The 22050-nt window shown below is 44.6% G+C and overlaps 1 protein-coding gene across 2 annotated transcripts in view; it reads right to left on the reverse strand.

Moving 5' to 3' along the window:
- The window catches only part of LOC110518297 (zinc finger protein 516), a 52373-nt gene that overhangs the window by 20981 nt on the left and 9342 nt on the right, over positions 1–22050 (reverse strand). For both annotated transcript variants that reach the window (XM_036973837.1, XM_036973838.1), the window contains exon 2: positions 684–3030. In XM_036973837.1, the coding sequence (XP_036829732.1) occupies positions 684–2484 (1801 nt within the window). In that variant the 5' untranslated portion in view covers positions 2485–3030. The remainder of the gene's footprint in view (positions 1–683; positions 3031–22050) is intronic.

Here is a 22050-nt window from a genome sequence, read left to right on the forward strand (position 1 = left end):
AAGCCATCTTGAATCTTAAATCAACCAAGATCTATATGTTTATCATTTTTTGTTCCCATTGTTTATTGCTCAAAGGGGTGAAGAAATGACAGGCATTCCAAAAATTCCATCTCCATTGTAAAGCCACTTTCAAAGCATAAGCTTTCATCAAACCACCCACTGACTTTTCATCTTGGTCTGCTTTTGTCAACCGTCTTGTTGTTTTCAACAGTGGCTTGAACACAAATGAGAATATGACCTGACATGATACAGTCTATCATCTTGTTTTATGTAAAGCACACTCAAAAACAGATCCTGAGCAGTTCCGACTATCGCCACAGGGTGGCTCATGTCCCCACTCCATGTGGGGCTGAGTTGACGAGATGGAATCGCAATGATAGGGATCTCACCAACAGATGTTTGCTAATGGGAGACTGTCAGGAACAGGGGCCTTGAAAGAGCTTGAAAAGGAATGAGCTCCTACAGCATGCTTAACATAGTCCTTACATTGAAGCTTATCTCTTGGATCTGTTGAGAACAGAGCTAAATATCTTGCTGTTGTCAGAGAAAGGGTTTGTTCACATTCTATTTCCTCTCAAATATTGCCCAATTCCCCCCTCACTAATCCAACTACGGTCACACGACAGAGGGCTTAAATTAGGGTCAGTAACTACTTAAATAACAGTCGAGGTATGTTCACTAACCTGTCAGTGGGACTGCGTTGGCGGTGCCCATCTCAGGGGCGTCCTCTCCCAGGGTGGAGGCTGGTGGTGAGTTCCCGTACCCTGGGTTGCTGGGCCTGCTAGGGGAGCCTGATTCGGGATCACTGGTGGATCCCCAGCGGTCCCCTCCTTGCCCTGCCCTGTTGTCCCCTCCGGACCCGGAACCCCTGCCCCCGTCTCGCCTCTGGTGGACCCGCTGGTGCACAATCATCTGGTGGCGGCTGCGGAACACCTTTCCGCACTCAAAGCACTCGGTGGACTTGGACTGGCTCTGCTGGGAAGAGGAGGAACGTCGGCCCTGGCGGGAGGAGGGACGGTACTCCGAGTCACTCAGGCTCTCGGGAGTGTGCTCCCCAGGGGAGGTGTGGTGGCTACTACCCCCTCCCCCGCTGGCGCTGCTGCGTCTCCCTGAACGTCGCTCCCTCTGCTGGCCCTCCAGGATGTAGTGGCTGCTCTCCTTCTCATACACCACAGTCCCTCCAGCCAGGACCTCATCCCCTTCTCCACCTGCCTTTATACTGTATGCCTCCACAGGCTCAAGAACCCTGCCCCGCGTAGCCAGCTGCCAGGCCTGGTAGCTACAAACTGGGTCCAGCTCGGGGATCCTCTGGCCTAAGCGCCTCTTCTCTTCCTGGGGTTTTACTTCGACAGCTGGCCGGAGGTTGAGGTAGTCCAGGAGGCGCCTTTTGGCACCGAGAGAGTCCCCGTTATCGCTAGGTCTTCTCTGGCCCTGTGTCAGCTGCTTAGCCTGGCTGTGGATCTTCTCGTGGGCCTTCAGACTCTCTCGGTCATGGAACAGGTTTCCACACTTGGAGCAAACCTGGTAAAGGCTTGTGGAGGTCACATTGGTCTCTGGGTCTTGGGCCACGTCGTTGATGGTGGCCGCGGCCTCTTGGGAGTCTGCCCTGGGTTTCCCCCGGCCGGAGGCCTTGGAGCCATTGTGGGTCTTCATGTGGCTCTTGAGGAACCAGGCTTCCCTGAAGCGGCGGCCGCACACCCGACAACAATGCTCAAGGAGGCCTGCGTGTTTCTTCATGTGGGACTTAAGGAACCAGGCCTGTGTGAACACCTGGCCACACGTCTCACAGGGGAAGGCACCATCAGTGACCTGAGTCCCTGCTTCTCCCTCCGTTGCCACTGCCTCCTGACTCACTGGGTTAGTCTCGTCTTCCATGTCGGCTGTGATGTGGACCTTCTCGATGTGACTGAGGAGTTGGTCCTCGCGCTGGGTCTGGTACCCGCACAGACGGCAGCAATATGGCCGCTGCTCAGAGCTCGACTTCTCCCTTTTGACGCTCCTCACCGCCGTCTTCCCTATGCCCTCTTCTGTGTTAGCGTCTCCGTTGACGACCCTGTTACAGGCCGAGCTGCTCTTCGTCGGACTGGTTCCACCGTCCAGGCCCTCAGACACACCCACTTCAACTGACCCGTCCTCTTCCTCCTCTGGCCCCTCCTCCTCCTCGGGGTGGTGGCTAGTGAGCGTGCGTAGCTTGTGGCTGCGGATGTGGACCTTGAGGTTGCCCTTCTGGGAGGCGCGGTGGTCGCAGTAGGGGCACTTGTAGGGACGTGCGCCTGTGTGGCGCCGCATGTGCTGCGACAGAGAGCTCTGGAAGGGGAAGCTGCGGCCACACACGTTGCAGTCGTAGGCTGAGGCCTTGTCTTCTTCCCCCTCTTCTCCATCTCCTCCGTGGCTGGCTTTGCCTCCCTCCTCCCCCACCTCCAGCCCTCCCGCCTGAGTCTCCATGGCCTCCACTCCTCCTCCTCCGCTCTCTCTGGGGTTCATGGTGCTAAGCCTCCCACTCCCTGCCTGCGCTAGCTCGCTAACAGTGGATCTGCACTGCTATCTGCAGTAGCTCATCTAGCTCTAGCGTTCTCCGTCTGTATCAGCCAATCCCAATTCTATCTGTCCGTGCTCATCCACTGCCAACTGTAAGGGTGCATCCAGTGTTATTTAGCCCGTGTTCAACAGTCTTTTGCCATCTATCTTCAGTATGCCATCTATCTGTCTTCATCCATGCCCTGACAGTCAGTGAATCCAACACTGTCAATGTCTCTGTACCTGCTATACGGCCCTTTGTAAAATAGCTTACACAGCACTATCGGGAATCGTACATCTCTGGGTACCGTACACTGTGTCAGAAGGAATCAGTCATGGTATATGGCAACACATTAACAAGCTCTATCTCTGGCTGACACTGTTACTCCATGTCTCCTCTCCTGTTCAGTTCACTGGCTGGCCTTTCTTTGGCTTTATTTTTCAGCATATCAGCAGCTTCCAGGTTGCATCACTCTCTGTGAGCTCTCTGCACAGCCTGTGCAGGTCCTCACCCTGAGAGAGAGAGAGAGAGAGAGATCAAATAAAATTGAGTACTCACTAATTCTGATAAATGTTTCTAAATGTCTTTTATATCTTATTGAATTGTCAATAATCAACATCGTTATTTTGGCAATACAGAAAAGGAGAGAGAGAGAGAGAGAGAGCGAGAGAGACAGAAAAAGAGACAGCGTTAGCATAGCCAAAGCATGCCACTTCACCCACAGTGATCCGTTACACATTTGCATATTCATAACTCCAGGTATGTGTCAGAGCATGCCGCACGTGCGTACGTTTCTATGTAAGTAGCGTGTGTTTGGGGTGATATCATATGTAGGTCTGTTGAAGTGTCAGACAGAGAGGGCCACACTGTGTGTGATTGTGCATGGCGCTGCCACTGACGCCACTCCAGCTGAGTCGACAATTTGCACACAATCGCACCGCAGTGCAACGTTCATTCACATCAGCAGGATCAGCGCCAGCAGCCTGAGCCTAGCCACCATATTCCCCACGCCCGCTTCAACTGACACTATCACATGGCAGGGATCTTAAGCACACAACAGGAAGTGGCTCTTTCTACTCTTCCAGAGGGGGGGGGGGGGGGGGGGGGAAGAGAGAGAGAGAGAGAGAGAGAGAGAGAGAGAGAGAGAGAGAGAGAGAGAGAGAGAGAGAGAGAGAGAGAGAGAGAGAGAGAGAGAGAGAGAGAGAGAGAGAGAGAGAGAGAGAGAGAGAGAGAGAGAGAGAGAGAGATCATTTCTGAGTTGCTTTACACTCTCTCTCATGTCTCAATCTCACTGTTGCAAGTTCCACAATTCTGAATGTGGACTCAACAAAAGCCCAATTGAAGTGCAGGACACATACCAACAAAGGCACCAATTAATGTAAACTTTTTTACCTCGAAAAGCCCCTTACTGTATTCAGATTCATTTCAATTTGAAAAGATACCAGAAGAGACTAAAAGGAATAATACATATATAGAAAGGGAGAATGACAGAGGAGTGAGTTGGAGTTATGAGGAAGGATGATTGACAGCATGATTACAGGTTATTACATCATCCACAGCTCATAGCTCACCGGGCTATAAGTGTATAATCGAGGATGAGGTGGGAAATGACAGGCTATCAAAACACACACACACACACAAACTGCCATCACAGTGAGTAAATGGTGTTGCTTTAACACGGGGAGAGTACAACACCATGTGTCAGTTTAACTGTGCCTGTGCAAGTTATCACAAAGCAGTTCTCATCTGCTGCACATGGACATCATACGGATTGAGCAATATGTCAACAGCAAGTCAGGCATGAATGCGATACGTATTGAGGAAAGCCCATTGTACTTGTATCAGAGAGAGAGTATCTCAGACGCAAGATTTCACTGGTCCACATGTTACAAACATAAGCCGCTTAAAGTTAAAACCGGTTGAAGACTTTGGTTTCACCTCTATTCCCCCCCCCCCCCCCCCCCCCCCAAAAAAAAAAAACGACGCGCTAGTGGTGGTGTTCTCGAAGGTGCTGAAGACAGTATGTTTCATTGAGGACTACTGAAAGATTCAAGGTCTGAATGCCAGCCACAGCCTAAAATGCTAAACACTCACTGTTAAATAAGTGAGACAGTACAGGTGCTTCAAAGCACTCTACCCTTCCCCTTAAGAGACTGCTGTCCTATGTACACAGCCATTGAACACTGGACACTTAAATAATGTTTATATACTGTTTTTACTAACTTTATAAGGATATACTGTATTGTAGTCATGGCTTATTCTATATACCTAGAGCTGTACACAACTTTTCTATTCATATTCTGTCCACACTGTCTATACACACCATTTATATACTCTGAGTGTACAAAACATTAGGAACACCTATTATTGAGTTGCACCCTTTTGCCCTCAGAGCACCCTAAATCTGTTGAGGCGTGGATTCTACAAGGTGTTGAAAGCCTTCCACAGGGATGCTGGCCCATGTTGACTCCAATGCTTCCCACAGTTGTGTCAAGTTGACTGGATGTCCTTTGGATGGTGGACCATTCTTGATACACACGGGAAACTGTTCCGAGTGTTGCACTTCTTGATACAAACCGGTGTTTCTAGCGCCGGCTTCCATACCCCGTTCAAAGGCACTTCAATATTTTGCCTCGCCTATTCACACTGAATGGCACAAACCAAGAAAGCACGTCAGAATTGTCTCAGGGCTTTAAATGCTTCCCTTAACTTGTCTCCGCCTCTTCATCTACACTGATTGAAGTGGATTTAAAAAAGGTGACATGAATAATGGATCATCGCTTTCACCTGAATTCACCTTGTCACTCTATGTCATGGAAAGAGCAGGTTTACCTAATGTTTTGTGCGCCCAGTGTTCTGATATTTCTTCATTTCTTGTTATCCTTTTTTTTTACTTTTTTGGATTATGTGTGGACTGTTATTGTATTGCTAGATATTAGTGCAACGTAAGAATTTCACTGCACCTGCGACAACATCTACAAATCTGTGTTCGCAACCAATAGACTTGACTTTAATCAAATCAAATCAAAGTGTAAGACAGAATGATTTTACTGGCAAAGCATTGAGCCTCAAAGAAAATATATTAGCAATCACAAAAAAAAACCAAGAGACTATAAACTTGACTAAATCACACTAAAACAAGCCCTAAGCAAATTACATAAGGGCATTTCCATTAGTTTATGAAGTATTAAGTGATTCAAACTCATAATTCCTTTACCAAATTTGTAACGAAATTACCCAAAAATCAGTAACGGAATTACTGCAACTGATTTGGCTACAACGAGAAATCAGAGTAGTCACAAACTAGCTCTCTGTCCTCCCTTCCACTGGCACACTGTTATGTTCAGTTGATAACAACCCCTCCCTCTCTCTCAGCCTCTCTCTCCAGTTAATGTCACCTCTCCCAGCACTTACTGACACCTACCCATAAGGCACCTCTCTATCCATTTAATGTAACCAACATTTTCACCCACTAAGCACTGGACGTGCATGGACATTGAAAAGTAGTTGAAATGTGGTCAGTCCCCACTGGAGTTGATGTTAACGTCCACAGACAGACGGGACTGGACCAAATCCGAACCTATTATAGACGTATGATTGACAAGTTTGGATAGTACAGTAGAATGCGAGAACTACACTCTACTGTATTGTCCGGAACTCTACTGTGCTCTACTGCACTTTACTGAACTCAACCCTGCATTACTCTACCCTACTCTAATCTATTCTACTCTACTGTGCTCTACTGCACTTTACTGAACTCAACCCTGCATTACTCTACCCTACTCTAATCTATTCTACTCTACTGCCCTGCTGTGCTGTTTTGAACTGCACTGCACTCTACTGTGCTCTGCTGTGCTGCGCTGTGATGTCCAAACTTGTGAAACCTGAGGAGAATGAGATTCAGATACATAACTATGCATTTCTGTGCAGTACAGGTCATGTAATTCCGTTACCGTAATTCCGTTACCGGGTGTATATCCACTTCAGTTACTGTAGTTCAATAACTGAGAGTTGGTTTTTTTTTTTTCAAATTCAAGGTACCATGTCATAGCTGACACCCCACTCTCTCTGCAGACATCTTTGAATTTTAATTCGGGGCAGATATTTAACAGAGCTTTTGGAAAACATGGTCGTATAAAAACCTGAGGGAGATTTTACCCCAACTCTGTTACCCCAAGTTTGCATCTGCACAGTTCTTCCAATAAATGAGTTTTTGTTGAATTGTCTGTAGCAATTGTTAAAAGTATTCCTTGTGCATAGAGTTGTACTTTGAAATCAATGTTTTTTGTTTGGCATCCGTTTTAATGTCAAAGCGTCAATACCTTGGAATTGCCCATAAGGAATTCACATTGCTGGAAAGGACTGACAAGTAAACACCTAGATCTGAACAGATATTCATTCTCCCCCTTTTTCTTCCGTAATATCCCTCCTGTCTGTCTCTTTCCCCATTTAGTCTGAGAGTGGTTACTATTTCTCCAGCCCCATTCCTCAGCTGTTTACCAAATCAGTGGCGGGGTGTTCACTTTGTTATTGTTCGAACTGCAGATTGCCCCTTTAATACTTCCTGGTTTATTTCTTCCTGTTTAAGTGTTAAAAAAAAGAGGATAATGATCTTATTTGTTATTAAATGGGGTTTGCTGATTGGGTAAGTTTTCAGCGAGCATTAAGCCTGTCATCCACCAGACGGTCACATGTCCAAATTAAACTGTAATGAGATTAGCCTAGCTGAAGGAGAAACAATGTGCTTCCCTCTCAACACAAAGTAAGAAAAAAAATGACAAATTGGCTAATAGTGTGTATGTGTGTCTCTGTGGACGTGTTTAACTATTCTTGTGGGGACTTTTTTAGTAAACAAACAAAAATTTGACCAACTGAGGACATTTTGTTCATCCCCACAAGTTCAAATGCTATTTCTAGGGGGTTTAGGGTTAAGGTAAGAATTAGTGTTAGGGTTAGAATTAGGTTAAGGGTTAGAAGCTAGGGTTAGGTTTTTGGGTTAAGGTTAGGGTAAGAGGACAGGTTAGGGTTAGGTTTATGGGTTAGGGAAAATAGGATTTTGAATGGGACTAAATTGTGTGTCTCCACAAGGTTAGCTGTATAACATGTTGTGTGTGTGTGTGCGTGCGTGTGTGTGTGTCCAGAGGAACAATGTTACCATTCATTATTAGGACTTCTGTGATGACTGTTACAGTAATGCAAAAACTACACCCACCACGGGTTTCTTGTCAAAGACTCGATTTCAACATGTCCACCCCCATTCCCCCCACCCCGCTGACCCAAAAAGCTCCTCATAGCCTATGATAAGCCCAACCTTGAATTGAATGCCTTGGCTGTCATGTAGCACACTCCATCTTGCTAGTGTTGATCCCAACCCTGATACAGATGCATGGTTTGAGAAGGGCTAAGTCTATTATACCGTAGCTCTATAATAGCTCTATAAATGTGTCAGATATACCGATGCACTTTTAACATGTCGTACCATGAGTTTAAAACCCACATAAACCTTCTCAGCTGAGATAAAAGGGGCTGTTAGTGGGGAGGAAGACAAAAACACATTTCCCCCCGCAAAAATGTTGAACTCAGGCAGCTGAAGGTCTAGCTGCTGTGCGAAACGAGGAAATCCGCTCCTATTTTTTTTCCCCCATCGATCCGGAGCCCTTTAAAGAAAGGAGGCCTATTTCCATCTCAGATCTCAGGGAGGATCTTGGGACATCTGGAGCTGGTCTTGCAGCACATTCTTCTGTGTGTCAGGCAGGGAGAGAGGCGAGGAAGGAGGGCAAGAGGGTGAGGAGAGCGGAGGGCTGTAGCTGCACTCTCGTCGTTGTGATGGACGACACCGTCAGCCAGAGGGAGGGCTCTCAATCACAACAAACACCGTGAAGAGAGACGGAGATGTGCAACACACACATCTCCAAACACAGAGGAAGGAGGTGGAGTGATATGGCCGTTAAAAAACACACTCCTTCCAAACCACTATACGCTTTATTAAAACAAATGGCTCAGGGCCATTTCAGTGTGGGGCATCGTCAGCCCTGCTGTCTGTTGTAGCCTCATTGGGACACAGAGCACAGCATTTAAGAAGAACATATACGGATAGAAAATGAAAAGTGGTCTGCTTTATTCACACACACACGCGCGTGAACAAATGCACAAAACACGCACAGACACACGCACGCACACATGCCTGCACACGCACAAAAAAAATGTAATTGCCAAACAGAGGGGTGCTTTTACAAAAGTTATCCACACAGATTTCTATGAGGTCCCATGCACACTGTGAGATTTTAACACTGCTCCATACAGAGAGAGAGAGTAAGCTTTGAAAGCGACTGGTACATACTGAGAGCTTCACAGTCAGTCACATGTGTGCTTTGGGCATTAAACACAGAGAACTCTTTAAAATCACACACACACACACACACACACACACACACACACACACACACACACGTTATAGAGACAGGGGCTCATAAAGTGGACACATTCAGTGCTCAGGGCGGGACAGCAGTGGTGTTGACAGAGCCCCCGTCCCCACGCCTCTCCCTCCATCAACCCCCAAGCCAGCAGATTCTCAGACCAATCAATAATCCATTATGAACAAACTGTGCTTCGCCTCCCCATTCCCGGCATGCAGACAAAGAGTCCTGCTGTAAGCCGTGTGATGGAGAGAACCAGAGAACGAGAAGAAGAGAGGGATAAATAACGACAAGAAGACAGGGAAAGCACAGGCTATTACTTCTGCATGCAACTTGTTAGACAGGGGAGTTATGGTATCTGATGACTTTTGTATGTATGTATGCAGTGCATGTTAATGTACATGTATGAATGACCAATTGGTGTCGCCTGTAGCATACAAACACAAATCGAATCAATTTGATTCTCTGTAGCTTACTTTGTTGTTTAACTTTTCTTGTCATGCTCCCTGTTTATATAGCTGAATGTACTAGCTTGAATGACAATAATGAGGCTTTGCGTTCTAGTGTAGTCCCAGTCCTGCTGTGTGTGTGTGTGTGTGTGTGTGTGTGTGTGTGTGTGTGTGTGTGTGTGTGTGTGTGTGTGTGTGTGTGTGTGTGTGTGTGTGTGTGTGTGTGTGTGTGTGCGAGTGTGTGCATGCATTTGTGAGCACTGCATGCATTTGTGAGCCCTGCACTGTGTGTGGGTGGGACAGGCCCATTTAGTGTTTGGGTGGAGGGCAGCAGAGAAGTCCCACAGCCCAGCACCCTGTGGACTGGCTGGGCCTAGGCCTGGGACTGTCAAAGCAGGTCACACTCACAGACCGGGAGACCAGCGGGGGGCTCACGGCGTCCATTGTCCAGGGGGGACCCCCCCCCCCCCATTCTCCGTCCCCTATACCCACCCCAACCATACCCCCCACCCAACCCCAGCCACAGTCCCAACAGCAGAGACAAAACAATGGAGGGATCTCCCCCCCCCCCCCCTCTCGATGGTTGTCTCCAGACATTGGAGAGTGAGGTGGGATGAGGGTGGTGGATGGAAGAGGAGAGGGGGGGGGGGGGGGGGGTCTCTCTATTTATGTGAGAAGGGTCTTACAAATGAAAAGCACCCACTGCTTGGGTGTGTGTACGAGGGCTGTAGGAGGCTACGGGGACCAGAGCAGGTGTTTGGGTCAACAATGTCATGTTAGATTTCGGAGTGGGCCATGCTGCTGGGGTGACTGCATGGTCAACGAAAGGAGAGAGGGGTTTTCAACAACAAAAAAACAGTTGTTCTGCAGTACCCGGCCTCCCACCACTAGAATCTGAAGTCAAATGTCTACTGTTTGCTGATGATCTGGTGCTTCTGTCCCCAACCAAGGAGGGCCTACAGCAGCACCTAGATCTTCTGCACAGATTCTGTCAGACCTGGGCCCTGACAGTAAATCTCAGTAAGACAAAAATAATGGTGTTCCAAAAAAGGTCCAGTTCCCAGGACCACAAATACAAATTCCATCTAGACACTGTTGCCCTAGAGCGCACAAAAAAAACTATACATACCTCGGCCTAAACATCAGCGCCACAGGTAACTTCCACAAAGCTGTGAACAATCTGACAGTCAAGGCAAGAAGGGCCTTCTATGCCATTAAAAGAAACATACAATTTGGCAATTAGGATTTGGCTAAAAACACTTGAATCAGTTATAGAACCCATCGCCCTTTACGGTTATGAGGTCTGGGGTTCGTTCACCAACCAAGAATTCACAAAATGGGACAAACACCAAATTGAGACTCTGCATGCAGAATTCTGCAAATATATCCTCTGTGTACAATGTAAAACACCAAATAATGCATGGGTGATGCCCGCTAATTATCAAAATCCAGAAAAGAGCCGTTAAATTCTACAACCACCTAAAAGGAAGCGATTCCCAAACCTTCCATAACAAAGCCATCACCTACAGAGAAATAAACCCGCAAGCTGGTCCTGGGGCTCTGTTCACAATCACAAACAGACCCCACAGAGCCCCAGGACAGCAGCACAATTAGACAAAACAAAATCATGAGAAAACAAAAAGAGAATTACTTGACACATTGGAAAGAATTTACAAAAAAACAGAGCATACTAGAATGCTTTGGCTCTAAACAGAGTGTACAGTGGCAGAATACCTGACTACTGTGACTCACCAAAAATTAAGGACATCTTTGACTAAGTACAGACTCAGTGAGCATAGCCTTGCTATTGAGAAAGGCCACCAAAGGCAGACCTGACTCTCAAGAGAAGACAGGCTATGTGCACACTGCCCACACAATTAGGTGGAAACTGAGCTGCACTTCCTAACCTTCTGCCAAATGTATGACCATATTAGAGGCACATATTTCCCTCAGATTACAGATCCACAAAGAAATCGAAAGACAAATCCAATTTTAATAAACTCCCATATCTACTGGGTGAAATACCACAGTGTGCCATCACAGCAGCAAGATTTGTGACCTGTTGCCACAAGAAAAGGGCAACCAGTGAAGAACAAACACCGTTGTAAATACAACTTATATTTATGTTGATTTATTATTTTCCCTTTTGTACAGCATTTGCACATCATTACAACACTGTATATCGACATAAAATGACACTTGAAAAGTTTCCCGTTATTGTTTATTTCCCTTTTGTTTATGATCTATTTCACTTGTTTTGGCAATGTAAACATATGTTTCCCATGCCAATAAAGCCCCTTAAATTGAATTGTTCTGGACACTTTGGAATCTGTTTGAGTTGTTCTCACATTTTTCTATTTTGCTTAGGGAATCATTGTCTACTTTGCTCATTGCTCTACTTTGCTCATTACTACACACCAGCATTTTACTACACCTCAGCATTTTACTACACCCCAGCATTTTACTACACCCCAGCATTTTACTACACCCCAGCATTTTACTACAATTACCAAACAAACCAACGTAAAACAACAGTACTCTCAGAGAAAAAAGGTGCAATCTAGAACCTAAAGGACAACCCTTTGAAGAACCCTTTTTGATTTGAGGTAGAACCCTCTTGGGTTTGATGTAGAACCCTTCCCACAGAAGGTTCTACATAGAACCCAATAACCCTATTGGAACCGTTTTTTTCTAAGAGTGTAGTGTACTGTATACTTGTTGCCTGTATGTTGCGCTGTCTAGTCCAAGGCTGCCCCCTTGGTGGAAAAACAGTCCCCCGAATGGCCCACACATCTGCATGGTTAACTCCAGAGGGCTGTGTGTGTGTGTGTGTGTGTGTGTGTGCTCCCCCCCACCCCTGTCTGTTTTTCTCACACCACTCGTTAGCCCTAGCTGCTCCCACAGGAACACCCTGTTTGTATAAATCTGTGTGACCTCTACTCATGACAGCATTCCGCACAAAGATGCAGAGTTGACCACCTAACTAAACCAGAGACTAACTACTGCTGAGCTAAACCACCCAGAGAGATTGAGAGATACAGCAGCGACTTGACATTGAAAGTGATTCGGGCTGGCACAATGAACATAACCGATCAACTGACAGTTATGGATGAAAATAAAATGTAAACCTTTTTTTTTTTACCATTCAAATTTCCAAGTTTGTTGTAATAATTATACTTCAATGTATGCTGCTGCATTGTGGGGGGAATTGCCAAGGCAACTGAAGACTAGTTTGCTACAACGTTTTATCATGTTAAGAGTCCGCAGAAACTGCCTAAATCACATGAACACACACATTGACACACAACACACAACACACACATATATATACACATATATATATATACATATACATATATATATATATATATATATATACATATATATACATATACATATACATATACATATATATATATATATATATATATATATATACACATACACATATATACATACACACACACATATATACATACACACACACATATATATGTACATACTGTACATACATACATACATATATATATATATACATATATATATATATATATATATATTACATTTTTGGGGGGAGCAGCTGGGGGTTGACGAGTGGTGTGAGAAAAACAGACAGGGGGGTGGGGGGAGGGTGGTGGGGGGAGGGTGGAAGAGGAAAGCACACACACACACACACAGACACACACACACACGGCCCTCTGGAGTTAACTGCAACCTCACATCTGCAGGGTTAAGGGACTGTCTTTCATAAGTGGGCAGCCTTAGTGTGCTTCCCTTTTTTTCAGATCCTTCTCACATTTGGATTAGACAGCCCAACATACAGGCAACAAGTATCCACTACCGTTGTTTTAAGTTGATTTGTTTGGGAATTGTTATGGCCACATCAGCTCACATCGTTTGAGTGAAACTTCTACATCACCATGGAAATTATTGCATCAACTAACAGCTGACTGAAGAAAGGACGGCCGGGCAATTAAGTCAGTTTCTGCGGTAACATGGACTCTTAGCAATGTGATGAAACGTTGTTGTTCCTTGCTGAAACAAGCGAGGCGCTGTAGCAAACAAGCCTTTGGTTGACATGGCAACGACATCCACAATGCAGCAGCAGCACACTTAGAATTAGAATAAATAGAACAGACATGGAACCGATAACCGTGGACATTTTAATGGTACACCCATGGCACCCTGGTATCGTGACGCAATCATTTCCATGGTAATCTAGAATGGTAAACCCATGGGTACACTCGCAATAGCTGCCTGGTATTGTGATGCAATCATTTAGAATGTTCATTCAACTGATGTAGGGTTCTTTCTTTCTCTCTCTCACTCTGGAGTGCCCGAGTGCGCTCCGGGCGTTGGTAAACTCAGAGCGTTGTCAGGTTGTCTCTTTCGGAAATTCAGAGTGTTTTGCTCTCGGAGTGCTCAGAGTGGACCCTCTGGCCGAGGAGTAGGGTTGATCAGAGTGTTCTGGTCACACAATGGCAGTCAAGCACCCAAGCTAACGTTGGCTAGCTTTCTAGCTACTTCCAGACACAAATGAGAGAACACCTCACTCAGATGAGAGTGCTCTGAAATCGGAGTAGATAGCCAGAGCAAATGTACGTACGCACCCGTAAACTGATATGGCTCATGTAATGGAATGTATTTTTTTGTAACGTCAGTTGAGTTGAAACAACAAATATTGGTGGGTACACTTCCTGCTTTTATTTCCTGCTTTGCCCCTATAGATACACTCACAATGGCCGCCAGTCCACCCATCACTGACTTGAATGGCAACACATGCAGTCAGGAGCAGAGGAGAACATTTGTATCTATATTTATTTTTTTGCTATTCGGATGGTTATTCTTTTTTTTTGTTTTTGCTATTGTTAGCTAGCGCTAGTCGACTGCTCTTGAGCCAAACTCTGGTCCATCCCATAGCTTGTTCACCATCTTCCTTAAAGAATAGTGAGCCAACATGTTTTCAGTACTTTGACTGATCAAAACTAGTTTTCTCATTCTATCTTTTGTCTCTGTGCAGCAGATACAGTGAACAATTCGTTCGGGACATCAAATCGCAATAAAACACAATATCGACTTGCAATCGTGAGAATCGCAATACATATCGTATCAGCACCTATGTATCGTGATAATATCGTATTGCGAGGTCCCTGGCAATTCCAGAGACAAGGTTTAAGCTCCCAAGACAAGACATCTGGTTTTACAGATAAATGAAAACAAAAATAGAAGATGTTGGAACTGGAAACACACTTGGACAGTTGATAAGATGCATTTGTTTGTTTTGGTCATTTCGTGTTGAGCTCTTTGCCAAACCAGTTCTAACAGGTTTCTTGTGGACTAGTTGTGACTGAGGCGAGCGAGAGCGTAGTAGGCTGCGATGAGACTCCCATATGGAACCTCCATCCCAGGGTCTGTCCCAGGGTCTTCTCTCCCTACGACCCCCTGTGTAGGCAGCCCAGAATAACCCCTGGAACAGCAACTTAAATGAGCCTCTCTGGAATGCAATTAGGTCACTGAACTCCCTGTGCATTCCCCCTCCGCAGCGCAGGCCCACGAGAGACACTTCCAGCCAGCCCCACAGCAACACACACACACGTGGCCACAAGCAAAACAGGAACAAAAAGAATGGACGGAAAGAAGGACATTATCAATGTATAGCTGTGCCATGGTTTCTCCTATCTTTTCGTTGTTGTCTAGTCCCTTCTAATCCTTTTTAATCTTAGTCTAGCGTGAAAGTCAAAACCTGACGATAACATAGCATGTACACATTATAGAAAAAGAAGTGCAAAGGAAGATGAGGTGAAGAGATAGGGATGAAGAGTCTCTCTCTCTCGCACACACACACACACACACACACACACACACACACACACACAGACACACACACATATGGGCGTGGTTTCACAGAGAACTTCTGAGCTCAATGGAGACTGTGGATGCTCAAACACTAACTTGGTTCAAACTGTTCAAAACAAATACAATAGCACAACGAGGTGCAACCTAAATAAAATAACCAGTGGGTGAAATCCAATTTCTTCGCAACAAACACCTTGTTACTGTGACACGGAGTCCACTTCACTATTGTTCTGGGAACAGAGAGAAACATCTGCCCGGGGCCTCAGAACCAGCACACAGGAAAACCACTACTTTAGGTGTTTGATATTTCACAGTTTCACACAGGACTTTACAAGGAGTTCACAAGCAGACCTGGGTTCAAATATTACTTGAAATCTTTCAACTACTTTGAGTGTTTGCTCTAGCCTTCCAGGAGTGCCAGATTGGCAAGGATAGGAGTTTTGGAACTATTCTATTGGTTGATTGAGGCAGCCAAGATCAATCAAGCTCAGATAAAGTATTTGAAATGATTTAAAATAGTATTTGAACCCAGGTCTGTTTACAAGGAATCAACATGTAAAATAGTTCCTTCAAACTGCCTCTGAGACATTACAATGATGTGATTGATAGCAGAACCATGGACATCTGTGTCATGTCTTTACAGGGCTGACTGATTCCCGCTGGTGAACATCAGCCTTGGTTGTTAACTCCCCAAGTGGAAAGTATAAACTAAGAATGAAAGCTCCCTCTGAAAAGAGAGAGAACTTGAGCGAGTGAGATAGATATATATATATATATATATATATATATATATATATATATATATATATATATATCTATATATATATATATATATAGATAAAAATAGTATGAGAAACAAGATAAAGACAAAACAAGAGATTATGTGAATGGTTGAGCAAGAGAGATAGAGAGAGGGTGAACCGCAGGCTCCAACCACAGCAAGGAAATGCTACATGCTCTCCAATCGCCAAACACTCCTAGCCCAGAAAGCTCCTATGGGGGAGAATCTGATAGGATTAGAATTTCAGAGGCTTCCTCTTTCTGTCAGCTTATGGCTTATGGGTGCTACATGCATGTTGAAGACAGGAGTCTCTTTCTGCATCCCAAAGGCAACACAGAATAACACCAGAGTCACTGTGTGTTAGTATCTAACATCATGACTCTGCATAGTTTGATACTGAATCTACCAAAATGTCTCCTCGTGTTGCGTGGGATTTGCTAATACAGATACATTCAAATGGTTTGATTTGGAGGCCCCTTCCACTTGAAATGCTAAAAGGTCAACGTTCAGATATACGAGGTTAAAAACAAGCAGAAGTAAGGACGTAGTGATGTCTGTCACAGGTGGTTTCAGAGGACGTGTCTGATCCAGAATGACCAGCACGATACATTGGTCTGCCTCGAGCCCCTCGAGGTCTCCACCTTGCTTTGTTCTCTAAGAGAGAGAGAGAGAGAGAGAGAGGAACCTGGGATGGTCTGCTTATTAGTTACTGTTGACTAGGAGCCACAACTTTCCTGCGCCAGAGTACACTAGAGCCATAGCGTCTCCTACAGCGACTACCAGTGCTTCTGGAATACCGTCGCCCAATCCAAAAATCAACCTATGTCCTGTGCCCTGTGCACTTGTATTTTTTAAATTCTCTTTTATTTTCTAAAATGTGTAGAAATGGTAAAATGTTGGGCCTCCCTTGTGAAAAAGACCTCGGTCTCAATGGGACTCCCTGTTGAATCAAAAGGTACAATTACAGTGCCTTGTGAAAGTATTCGGCCCCCTTGAACTTTGCGACCTTTTGCCACATTTCAGGCTTCAAACATAAAGATATAAAACTGTATTTTTTTGTGAAGAATCAACAACAAGTGGGACACAATCATGAAGTGGAACGACATTTATTGGATATTTCAAACTTTTTTAACAAATCAAAAACTGAAAAATTGGGTGTGCAGAAAAACAGCCCCAAAGCATGATGTTTCCACCCCCATGCTTCACAGTAGGTATGGTGTTCTTTGGATGCAACTCAGCATTCTTCCATTCCTCCAAACACGACGAGTTGAGTTTTTACCAAAAAGTAATATTTTGGTTTCAGCTGACCATATGACATTCTCCCAATCTTCTTCTGGATAATCCAAATGCTATCTAGCAAACTTCAGACGGGCCTGGACATGTACTGGCTTAAGCAGGGGGACACGTTTGGCACTGCAGGATTTGAGTCCCTGGCGGCGTAGTGTGTTACTGATGGTAGGCTTTGTTACTTTGGTCCCAGCTCTCTGCAGGTCATTCACTAGGTCCCCCCGTGTGGTTCTGGGATTTTTGCTCACCGTTCTTGTGATCATTTTGACCCCACGGGGTGAGATCTTGCGTGGAGCCCCAGATCGAGGGAGATTATCAGTGGTCTTGTATGTCTTCCATTTCCTAATAATTGCTCCCACAGTTGATTTCTTCAAACCAAGCTGCTTACCTATTGCAGATTCAGTCTTCCCAGCCTGGTGCAAGTCTACAATTTTGTTTCTGGTGTCCTTTGACAGCTCTTTGGTCTTGGACACAGTGGAGTTTGGAGTGTGACTGTTTGAGGTTGTGGACAGGTGTATTTTATACTGATAACAAGTTCAAACAGGTGCCATTAATACAGGTAACGAGTGGAGGACAGAGGAGCCTCTTAAAGAAGAAGTTACAGGTCTGTGAGAGCCAGAAATCTTGCTTGTTTGTAGGTGACCAAATACTTATTTTCCACCATAATTTGTAAATAAATTCATAAATTCTACAATGTGATTTTCTGGATTTTTTTCCCTCATTTTGTCTGTCATATTTGAAGTGTACCTATGATGAAAATTACAGGCCTCTCTCATCTTTTTAAGTGGGAGACCTTGCCCAATTGGTGGCTGACTAAATACTTTTTTGCCCCACTGTGTGTGTGTATATATATATATATATATATATATATATATATATATATATATATATATATATATATATATAATGTCAGACTTGATATCTCTTAACAAAAAATGTATCAACCCCTACAAAAATGTCAATTTATTATAATCCACACAATAATTCACATTGCCTGTTGCTGCAGGATTATTTTTCTGCTGTGAGAAACATCTGTATGTCTGTGTGTTTGTCTTATGTACACGTACACTACTGGTCAAAAGTTTTAGAACACCTACTCATTCAAAAGGTTTTTCTTAATGTTATACTATTTTCTACATTGTAGAATAATAGTGAAGACCAAATAGGGCTATCTTCTGGCTATTTGAAGAATATCAAATATGAGATATATTTAGATTTGTTGAACACTTTTTTGGTTACTACATGATTCCATAGGTGTTATTTCATTGTGTTGATGTCTTCACTACTATTCTACAGTGTAGAAAATCGTAAAAAATAAAGAAAAACCCTGGAATGAGTAGGTGTTCTAAAACTTTTGACCGGTAGTGTGTGCGTCCATAAGCACAGAGAAGGGCGTAGTGTGGGTGTGTATTCTGTGTAAATCAGCAGCATGGGACTGCACAGTGAAACACAACACACAGAGCAGCTCTGTGCTACAGCACCCTGCACAGAGCAATACACTAGCCTACACAGAACTCATGTCAGTGATGTCTGCACTGCACAGAATTAGGTGATTTATACCAGAATAGACGAGCACCGAGGAGAGGAGAGAATAACATATTGGCACAGCTGAAGACATACAGTATAAGGTAGTGGTGGTACACTGACTGTAAAGATCCACAGAGACAAAGAAGCACTCTAACAGCAGCACAACAGAACAGGCTGCAGACAATACAAGTGTTCACATCACAATTGTCCACTAGCATTATCTGGGCCAATGACACCTGTCTGCAGCCCCCTGTAAACTGACTCCCTTTCTGCCTTAACAGCGAGGGTTGTGTTCATTAGGCACCGAACAGGAGAAGACAGACTGAACCAGGGAGGGACTACCTCGACTTGTCCAATAAGAAACATACATTTTTTGTTTTCTGTTACTGAATGTTTTAAAACATTTTATGCTTCATGCTCAAATGAACACGGCCCTCCTGTAGCTTCCCTCGGTTATGGCGGTTATGAACAGATTTCTCCACCCACGGTCATGGGGCATGAATTGGGTGATTTTGTGCTAGTCGGCAAGGTATAATCTGATGAGATTAGTTTGCTCTTTAAATAGAGTTCTGTGGCCAGGGATTAGATTATCACGGCCAGGAGCCTCAAGAGCAAAGAGCCTCTGTCTCGTTGACTTTGTTATGGGAATACCATGACAACAATCATTCCCGAGCAAGATAGTGGTATTAGAGAGAGTCTGTCTGTGTGTGTGTGTGTGTGTGTGTGTCACCTCTAATCAATAATATTCTGACAACGAGCCCTGATTCTCCGAAGTCTATTAGATTCCATTCATATGTGGGCTCAGCAAAAACAAAATGTCGTTTTTTTGCATGGCACGGTTTTCCTGTGGTGACATAGGTCCAACTTGAAGCAATGCTGGAGACCAAACAACTGAATTTCTACGATTCTCATGGAAATATTTGTCGTGCCTGTCTATTTACTACCAGAAACCGATGCTGGCACTAAGACCACACTCAACGAGCTGTATAGGGCCATAAGCAAACAAGAAAATGCTCACCCAGAGGCGGTGCTCCTAGTGGCCGGTGACTTTAATGCAGGAAAACTGAAATCCGTTTTATCTCATTTTTACCAGCACATGACCTGTCCAACTGGAGGCGAAAAAAACTCTAGATCACCTTCACTGTACACATAAAGACGCATACAAGCTCTCCCTCGCCCCCCTTTTGGCAAATCTGATCATAACTATCCTCCTGATACCTGCTTACATGCAAAAACTGAAACAAGAAGTACAAGTGACCCGCTCAATACGAAAGTGGTCTGATGAAGCGGATACTAAGCTACAGGACTGTTTCGCTAGCAAAGACTGGAATATGTTCTGGGATTCATCCGATGGTAGTGTCAGATATTATCGCTTGCACAGTGCTCCTTGGCATGTTTAAAGCTTGGGAAATCTTTTTGTATCCAAATCCGGCTTTAAACTTCTTCACAACAGTATCTCGGACCTGCCTGGTGTGTTCCTTGTTCTTCATGATGCTCTCTGCGCTTTTAACGGACCTCTGAGACTATCACAGTGCAGGTGCATTTATACGGAGACTTGATTACACACAGGTGGATTGTATTTATCATCATTAGTCATTTAGGTCAACATTGGATCATTCAGAGATCCTCACTGAACTTCTGGAGAGAGTTTGCTGCACTGAAAGTAAAGGGGCTGAATAATTTTGCACGCCCAATTTTTCAGTTTTTGATTTGTTAAAAAAGTTTGAAATATCCAATAAATGTCGTTCCACTTCATGATTGTGTCCCACTTGTTGTTGATTCTTCACCAAAAAATACAGTTTTATATCTTTATGTTTGAAGCCTGAAATGTGGCAAAAGGTCGCAAAGTTCAAGGGGGCCGAATACTTTCGCAAGGCACTGTATGTATATATATATATATATATATATATATATACACACACACATACATGGTATACAACTTCCAACGAAATGCTTACTGGCAGGTTCCTTCTTGACCCTGGAAAATGTAAAGTGTTTATTTAAATGGAAATACATGGAAATACATGTAAATTGAAAGTGGTGTAAGAGGGCATGGTAGTCAGTTCACCATGATGACATCTGACTTCCGTTCTCTCAGTAGTAGGGTCAACAGAGAAGTCTAGTGAATGAGTGTGTTTAATAGCAGCTTCAGATAATCTGAGTCTGGGCCTGGCTACTGGGGGGCCCCTCCCTCCCACACACACACACACACACACACACACATCTGGATATAATGTGGGAACAGGACACCGAGGTCAGCGGGGTAGGGGAGCGTATGGGGGAGTGCAAGGAGATCTAGGTCTTTACAAAACACCAAGGACCAATGAGGAGGGGCGAATGGGGGGGTTGGGGGTCATTGCTAAGAGCTCCCTGACTTTGGTTTCCCCTCTCTGAACCGCTACTACACCAACAAACTACACCCAGGGCAAGAGGTATAGAGGCAGCAGCTGGGAAACGTGCATTCCCAGTGGATAACACTGGCCGCTGGCAGCAGTAGCCCATGGAAGGCAGAGGGTAGAAGACAGAATCTGGACTAGAGGAAGGTGGAAAACATCGAGGGTCGGGTTCCTAGACTCAGATTAAGCCTAGTTTGGGACAATAGTGCAGCCTTTCAGCAATGAGAGAGAGACAGAGAGAGAGAGAGAGAAAGGGAGGGACAGGGACAGAGACAAAGAGAGAGGATGGGGGGGTGGAAGAGAACAGCCACTCAGGAAGCAGCGATCTTTCATTTTGTTTCATTGCCTTGGCTGATGTAGTGGAGAGAGGCCAGTAAAGGCAGTGGATCATGTGGTAGCTACCTCTGTCCAGCTTTACATTCAGCTCCACACATGGCTATGGGGCAAGTTCATTAGCCCCTGGCAGTCATCATCCTCACCACCATCCTCAGTGACCTCAAAACCAGTCTGCCCCTGTCTCCCTTCTCCACAGCTCGCTCTCTCTCTGAATTTCAATTTAAGGGGGTTTATTGGCATGGGAAACATATGTTTAGTGAAATAGATAATTAACAAAAGTGAAATAAACAATAAAAGTGTCATATGTCTATATATAGTGCTGTACCGATATAGAAATAGTTCAAGTACAAAAGTTAAAATAAATAAGCATAAATATGGATTCTCTCTCTCTCTCTCCCTCCCTCTCTCCCTCTCCCTTTCCTTGCCTCCATCTCTCTCCCTCATTCTGAGAATGCAGACACAGCTGCTGACAGAGACAGAGAAA

This window comes from Oncorhynchus mykiss, chromosome 3, assembly GCF_013265735.2.
Source record: "Oncorhynchus mykiss isolate Arlee chromosome 3, USDA_OmykA_1.1, whole genome shotgun sequence".
Lineage (NCBI taxonomy): Eukaryota > Metazoa > Chordata > Actinopteri > Salmoniformes > Salmonidae > Oncorhynchus > Oncorhynchus mykiss.